General features: G+C 36.4%; 2 protein-coding genes across 3 annotated transcripts in view; both read left to right on the forward strand.

The window, feature by feature from the left end:
• LOC111389849 (T-complex protein 1 subunit zeta 1) overlaps nucleotides 1–424 on the forward strand; it is a 6233-nt gene extending 5809 nt beyond the window's left edge. Inside the window, exon 16 of the mRNA XM_023014822.1 lies at nucleotides 135–424. Within this exon, the coding sequence (XP_022870590.1) occupies nucleotides 135–210 (76 nt within the window). The 3' untranslated portion in view covers nucleotides 211–424. The remainder of the gene's footprint in view (nucleotides 1–134) is intronic.
• A 973-nt stretch (nucleotides 425–1397) lies between these two features.
• LOC111389870 (14-3-3 protein 4-like) lies at nucleotides 1398–7352 on the forward strand. Of its 2 annotated transcripts, none has more exons than XM_023014850.1 (5): nucleotides 1398–1596; nucleotides 2728–3210; nucleotides 3299–3421; nucleotides 6281–6397; nucleotides 6967–7352. In XM_023014850.1, exons 2-5 carry the CDS (start codon nucleotides 2740–2742, stop codon nucleotides 7027–7029), a joined length of 774 nt encoding a protein of 257 aa, XP_022870618.1. In that variant the 5' UTR covers nucleotides 1398–1596; nucleotides 2728–2739; the 3' UTR covers nucleotides 7030–7352. The 2 variants fall into 2 exon arrangements, with proteins under 2 accessions (XP_022870618.1, XP_022870619.1); XM_023014851.1 differs by having other exon boundaries at nucleotides 1450–1596; nucleotides 2737–3210.
• Nucleotides 7353–7696: the final 344 nt, after the last annotated feature.

The raw sequence follows: 7696 nt of genomic DNA on the forward strand, positions 1-7696 counted from the left end.
CGCCCCCCGCGGGGGGGGGGGGGGGGGGGGGGGGGGTATCAATTGTTATCTGTGCTGGAGAGATGTTATGTTTTAATAGTCGACACTTCTCTTTCTTTATGTCTACCCTAAAGAAGCCTTTCTTTCATTTGCAGCCCTGTAATCGCTTCGCAGCTGCTATTGGTGGATGAAGTTATCCGTGCTGGGCGCAATATGCGGAAGCCAAATTAAATCATAAACTCTCTTTTGTACTTGTGCTTGTTGAATGTTTTCCTTCCTGATCTGCGATTTTCAACAGATGGTAATTCTGTTGATTGGTTGGAGGGCCGTGTTAAATTTTTTGCTCAAGCTTCAGTGTAAAGATATTTGAATTTTGTCCACAGAACTGCACTTAAATATTTATCAATCACTGTAGCTTTTTACACGAGTGTACGTATTTCTTTTTTATTTTGGTTTCAGTTTGAGAGGTCTGTTTCTCTCCGAGTTACTGTACTTTTTAACCCTTTTTTCTACTAGGATGTCCGGTCTTTTCCGAGTTATATCTGAAGAATGGTAAGAAAGATCTATTATGCCGTGGATTCCTAGTTGAATTAGGATAATGTACTAATGTGGAAGCAAGATTCTGTGATCGACTTTGTTTGGGAACGGAATTTTATTATCGTACTAGTTTGGAAGCGGGACTATAGGATCATGCTAATGCGGAGATTGCCTCTGCTGTCGCAACTTTATTAGTTTTTGGTTTGAGGTGTACCTCGACAATTATTAAAGTGAGTTTTTTCTTAGGGGGAATGAGTTTTGAATGGTGATTTTTGGAGATGTGGTTAAAAAGCGTGGGTAAGTTTTTTAGTTTATTTGCAAAATACTTCATTGTGATGAGGAAAATGTCGAAGTGTCCGAATTTTGGTGATCGATTGGGTGACCGTCCTTTACATGGAGCGTGGACCTCGCGTGAATAAAATAATGTCTGATCCCTGAAGTGTGAGTGTTAGGTCATCTCGCTTGTCAACTATTATATTTGTGTAGCATGGTCTTTGTGATAATGGGTTTGAGAAAAAAGAAAGAATTGTTTAAATGGATTTTTGCGCTTCTTTAATTTCAAAAAGTGATGTATGGAATAGTGATTGATGGTGAAATGTTGTTAAAAAGAAGGAAATTTTTTTGATTTGTGTAATATTATTTTAATGAAGAATGTGTTTTAATATGAATACTAACAAAAAAAAATAATGTGATAGAATGATTGGTAAACAAAGGGGCATAATTTGAGTGGAGGACAGTCTGTAAGTCAAGGTCTTGTCTCGTTTCATTTAAAATTTATCTTGTTCAAATAATATAATTTATATATATATATGGACCAAAGAGGTGGACTATATAACACGCAGACCCTGCCCATAGTTACGTAACCATTTTGTAAGCCTGCCACGCCTAGTTGGGCTTTGACTGGTCAATGATCACGTTCACTGCATATGTGTACCAGGGAAAACTCAGCCGCGATCCGCCACCTGTCGTCTCCCAATTGGCTATACCGTCATCTTCTCTGACGCTAAATATTTAAACCCTCCACCGGCCGCAAAACGCATTAGGAAAGTAGCGCATTTCTGTATCAACAAGAGTCAACTGGTACATTTTAGTTTTACTCTTCAGTTTAATTTTTCTAGTTTGCCATATTAGTATTATAGATAGGGTTAGGGTTACTGTTAGATCTTTGAGTTTTAGCTTTCTTTGTGGATCTGAAATTCATTAATCTGTTTTCCTGATTCGAGTATTCTTTCTGTTCAAGTTTTGCGTCGATGAAGTAAAGAACTAGAAAATAAAGAGTGTAAATCTGGTAATTTATTTAACTGCAATTATACTGTAGAAAGGGAATGATGGAATGTAAAAGGGATAAAATTCCTTTGAAACTGGTAGGATAATTTCTAATTTAAGCGAGATATTTTAACTGGTCATACTGGAAATATTTCTTTTCGTTGTTGTTGATAACTCACTGAGAAATTTCACCTAGAAATTAAAATAAAATAATCAAGCCCAGTACAAATGTTTTAACACGGTTCAGCGCTGTAGTGGGATTTGATTCGGTATCTTCATGGTTAGCTCTAGAAGGAAATTGTAGAAAAAATCTCAAGATGGAAGAAAGATTTGAAAGCCCGAAGTACACAGCTTCAAAACTAACACCATTTTCCCTCAATTTCGCTCTCAATACTTACACACCTGAAGAATAGACGAGTAGATTATCGTTTTTGTGTATCTGAAGAAAAAATTAGGCAACCAAACTGCTTCAAGCCTTCCTTTTAAACAGATTTTAATCAGTTGTAACCAAGTTGGAATGTCACTTGTCCACACTATGCTGCAGTTATTCTGTTCAAGTAAAAACTGCGCTTTATTTCTTTAAAGTGAAAATGCGAATAACAGAACTGTTTCTTTGCCGAAGCAAGATGCATATTTTTTTCCCCTCCGATCCATGTTTGAGCTATACACTTGACATCCATTGCTTCCGAGCACCAGATATCTGTTTTTACTTTATTTTATGTAAGCGCTGGAGAACATTAATCGAGATATAGTCCTTTTGACTGGAAGCTTGACATTTTTTGGTTAGTTGAATATTAAGCTATTGGTTTTAGTCTGTGTGTTTCATAGTTGATTCAGTTTTTGACTATGAAATCAATATGCATCTCATCGAATAAGCACATATACATTTATATATTGCTTGTGATGTTGGGTTATTTTAAATCTGTGCTAATTTAACATATTTAGCTTATAAAGAACATGTCGCGGGAGGAAAATGTGTACATGGCCAAGCTAGCTGAACAGGCTGAGCGGTATGAGGAGATGGTTGAATTTATGGAGAAGGTTGCAAAGAGTGCTGAGACTGAGGAGTTGACTCTGGAGGAACGAAATCTCCTGTCTGTGGCCTACAAGAATGTCATTGGTGCTAGGAGGGCTTCGTGGAGAATCATCTCATCCATTGAGCAGAAAGAAGAGAGCCGTGGGAATGAGGATCATGTCAAAGTTATTAAGGAATACAGGGCTAAGATTGAGGATGAATTAAGCAAGATCAGTAATGGGATTTTGAGCCTCCTAGATTCCCATCTCATTCCCTCAGCCTCCTCTGCAGAGTCCAAGGTGTTTTACTTGAAGATGAAGGGTGATTACCATCGGTATTTGGCTGAGTTTAAGACTGGAGCTGAGAGGACTGAAGCTGCCGAGAGTACTTTGTCATCTTACAAGTCTGCTCATGTAAGTTGTCAATTTGAGTTGGTGGTTTAATTTCTCAGAGATTTATTCATGATGAGTTTTATACTCTTTATGACCTTGTATTGTGCAGGATATTGCATTAGCTGAATTGGCTCCCACACACCCGATCAGGCTTGGACTTGCACTTAACTTCTCTGTTTTCTATTACGAAATCCTCAGCTCACCTGATCGAGCTTGCAACCTTGCCAAGCAGGTAGTTCAAGAATGTTCACATATTGCTGTTTATTAGCCAAACTTGTATCCTTTTGACTTCAATGAATTACAATTTATCTCTGATTCATATCTGCCATTTCATTACTGATTACGAGGCATTAATTTTTAACACTTTCCAATGTTCAGAATGGCCTAAATTGATTGCTATGGTATTTTGCCTTCTTGAATTGAAAGATGCCTCTAGGTTCTGTGAAGCTTAAGGCCCATTTTGAGCGAATTATGTAATCAAATAACTATACTGTATTAAAATATACTCAAAATAAACTGTACCTGTCTGTGGCCTACAAGAATGTCATTGGTGCTAGGAGGGCTTCGTGGAGAATCATCTCATCCATTGAGCAGAAAGAAGAGAGCCGTGGGAATGAGGATCATGTCAAAGTTATTAAGGAATACAGGGCTAAGATTGAGGATGAATTAAGCAAGATCAGTAATGGGATTTTGAGCCTCCTAGATTCCCATCTCATTCCCTCAGCCTCCTCTGCAGAGTCCAAGGTGTTTTACTTGAAGATGAAGGGTGATTACCATCGGTATTTGGCTGAGTTTAAGACTGGAGCTGAGAGGACTGAAGCTGCCGAGAGTACTTTGTCATCTTACAAGTCTGCTCATGTAAGTTGTCAATTTGAGTTGGTGGTTTAATTTCTCAGAGATTTATTCATGATGAGTTTTATACTCTTTATGACCTTGTATTGTGCAGGATATTGCATTAGCTGAATTGGCTCCCACACACCCGATCAGGCTTGGACTTGCACTTAACTTCTCTGTTTTCTATTACGAAATCCTCAGCTCACCTGATCGAGCTTGCAACCTTGCCAAGCAGGTAGTTCAAGAATGTTCACATATTGCTGTTTATTAGCCAAACTTGTATCCTTTTGACTTCAATGAATTACAATTTATCTCTGATTCATATCTGCCATTTCATTACTGATTACGAGGCATTAATTTTTAACACTTTCCAATGTTCAGAATGGCCTAAATTGATTGCTATGGTATTTTGCCTTCTTGAATTGAAAGATGCCTCTAGGTTCTGTGAAGCTTAAGGCCCATTTTGAGCGAATTATGTAATCAAATAACTATACTGTATTAAAATATACTCAAAATAAACTGTAAATCATCTGAAGTTAAACATAATACTTCATCGAACTTAGAAGCGTAAATTGAAAGAGAAACATAAAATGGATTGACGAAGTAGAAGTGGAGATTTGTCCAATTTCCTCATGATTAATTAACATAGTAATCACTAATCACTTAACAATTAGAACTCACTGTACAAGAAAAAGTCTATTTGAAACAACTTTCTTTTTGGCTGTAGTAGAAAAGAGAAACCAAGAAAGAAAACAAACGCATAAAAATTTTGAAAAATTTTAAAGAAAGAGAAGAAGAGTGAACTTACTATTACATGTCGTGTGCTGCCTAAAAGTTGCAATGTCGTTTTGAAAGGGATCCACTTTAGTTTAGGAGTTTGGGCTAGTGTGATCAGGGCCTTTTACCAATCTCCAGTTGTTTTGTGTTTGCTTTTGCTTAATTTGCATTTAAAATAAGCTAAAACCCTTATAAATTTCAGGGCTATGAAACAAACCAGCTGAGCAAGCTGAGGTAGGTAAAACAAAATAAAAAACAAAGAAAGAGCAAGAGTGATGAACACATGTCTCGAGCAATGTTTAAAAAGACATAGTAAAGTACTGCGACATTTTTCCAACTCGAGGCGAAGCTTAAGCCTCATCGTAAACTAAAACAATATCAAAAAATTATTAAGATACTAAATACGTTCATAATAAATTATAAATAATATTCAAAAAATTCATAACAAAACCGTTAAAAGTGTGCCAAAAAGAAATTCAATAAAGTGACAAATAAAAACTATTATTTTTAGTTGATGTGTATTTCTAACTTGGTTTATGAGAAACACAATTTTTTAATACTTTATTCAGCAGTAGGTTATTTCCAAAATGGTTCGATAATTTTTAAATTTTTTAATTTTTATGGTGTGTGTGCCCACTCCTATAACGTGTATTCAAAATATTATCTCTGACTATGTTAACTGGAGGGAAACCCGAAATGATATGATTAGATCTTGTTCCTGGCAGTTTGAGGAAGTTAACTTATCATATGATCATTGTAAAATTGTTTATTGAAAGTTGATTTAGCTAATGAACAGGCTGATCGACACTTCTACTCTTAGTCCAGGATTTTATGCTTTATATTCTGAACATTGACTAATGTACTAAGCACTAAATTCAAGTAAGCTTCATCATAAATTCATGACGTTGCTAAATCCTCTTGCTTAAATTTAGCCCCATTATAGGCTATCTGGAATTTGAGGACTTAAAAAGAGTCAAAAGGGCTTATAACTAAGCAACAGCAGTTGCTTGTTATCAAGGTGAAGCAGGAAAGAAAGTGAAACTTTTGAAGAGGGAGTATGGGAAAAGCAGTTAATTCAGGAAGCATCATGAATGAGCTTTGTTATGATATACGAGTATGCATGGAGTCAAAATCGGAGATTCTGACTGCCAAGAGGCGGTATTTGATAATCAAAACATGTGTTAATTGCTGAGGGTGTGAAAACCTAGAGATCAAGAGAGACCATTTGGAGAGTCTAAAGCCATTCATTCTAACAACTCTAATAACACTTAGTATGAAAATAATGTGACTTATATGTCTGTTCGTGTTGATAGGTGTTTTCCCGTCTTATTCCCCCCCCCCCCCCCCCCTCCTCTTACGTCTTATTATTTTAGCGATATGGTTATCCATTCTTCGTTTCTGCCAATTTCGTCCTGCAGTACTCGTATGTATTACCAGCCTGTTTAACTGCGTATATGTAATGCTTGTGCTCTTTTTTCAGGCTTTTGATGAAGCCATATCCGAGCTAGATACGCTGGGCGAGGAATCATACAAGGACAGTACATTGATCATGCAACTTCTCCGAGACAATCTGACTCTTTGGACTTCTGATGCAGCGGTATCTCTCCTCTCCATACTGAAACTCCCTGGTTTTCATGCTTCATTTTCAATTTTAGTGTGATGCTCCGATTATCAGTTTAGGGTTAAGCTAGAGAATTTACTGTGATGGGTTTATTGCATCTCATCTAGAGCTAAACGTTTAGGTTATAGACATGGCGTTGGGCAAATAAAATTCCTATAGAAAGTCCACGGCTCTTTTGGCAGAATTGTTTTGTCTGTTCATCTCTCTAGAAGGGTTCATTTGTTCACATGTTTTTAATCCTTCCCGAACATGAAGTGATGAACTGGGTCTGTTTGGCACTTATTTTAAAAAGCTAAAAGTTGCTTTCGAGAATAAGCTACTTTTGTCCTTGTTTGGATAATTCTCTAGAAGTGCTTCATCGGAATAGAAGATCTTTTAGAGGAAACTAGCCAAGGTGGTTTCTTTAGGATGCTCTTCTATAAAGAGTAGAAGTAAAAGTGGAAGAAATCCCAAACAGGCCCTAAATTCAGGTTTACATCATCAAGGATAAGGCCTTACATGAACTTGCTATGGCACTTGTAAATATTCATTCCTTTGGATTGCAGGATGATGCTGGGGACGAGATCAAGGAATCTTCAAAACACGACTCGGGCGAGAATCAGCCGTGATGAATTTGTAGCGTAGCATTGTGCTCTTTATCATGTAGTTTTAGCATAGAATTCCTTTGGTAGTAGCAAGACTTGGTCAATGCGTTATTATGAAATCGTGATATTACAGTAAAACAACCAACATGGTGGTTGATATATGTGTGTTGGACAAGGCAATGTATGAAGTCTCATGATGTGCTTGTTTTTAATTGATATGGATAATTGTGCTTTCGGTCCGTAGCACATTTGTCTCCAAACTAGTTTTTTAAACAATGCCATCCCTGAAATTTTAGGGTTGTAGTAAATTAGTCCCTATCAATTGCATACATATTTGTTCTTTTTTATTTTTATTTTTTTAGAATAATGCTTTTCATCATCACTAGTGCACTAGTCAAGGTGGCAACATAAGTGAATCTCATAATAATGCATTTCATTAGACTTATTATTTAATGTCACTCATATGTCACATATAAACTGGTGTTTCAGCATTATTTGTGTTGAATAACATTGACTCTTTGTGGAAATTATGCCATGTACCTTAATTGTTTATAAAATATCAATTTTACTTTTCGACTTTTTTGTTATTCATTAGGTACTGTCTTAAAATTGTAGAATTAAAAAAATAAAAATAAAAATATCTCATATCCCACTCAATGTTTTGAAAGGTGTCGTATAGACACGATGCGCT

This window comes from Olea europaea, unplaced genomic scaffold (genome assembly GCF_002742605.1).
Source record: "Olea europaea var. sylvestris unplaced genomic scaffold, O_europaea_v1 scaffold629, whole genome shotgun sequence".
NCBI classification, from domain to species: domain Eukaryota; kingdom Viridiplantae; phylum Streptophyta; class Magnoliopsida; order Lamiales; family Oleaceae; genus Olea; species Olea europaea.

Excerpts from the sequence above, each read along its gene's own strand:
- LOC111389870 (XM_023014850.1), top strand. The coding sequence starts at position 2,740 with ATGTCGCGGGAGGAAAATGTGTACATGGCCAAGCTAGCTGAACAGGCT. Across the intron at positions 3,422-6,280 it reads CTTGCAACCTTGCCAAGCAG|GCTTTTGATGAAGCCATATC; the intron begins GTAGTTCAAGAA and ends CTCTTTTTTCAG. Across the intron at positions 6,398-6,966 it reads TTTGGACTTCTGATGCAGCG|GATGATGCTGGGGACGAGAT; the intron begins GTATCTCTCCTC and ends TTTGGATTGCAG.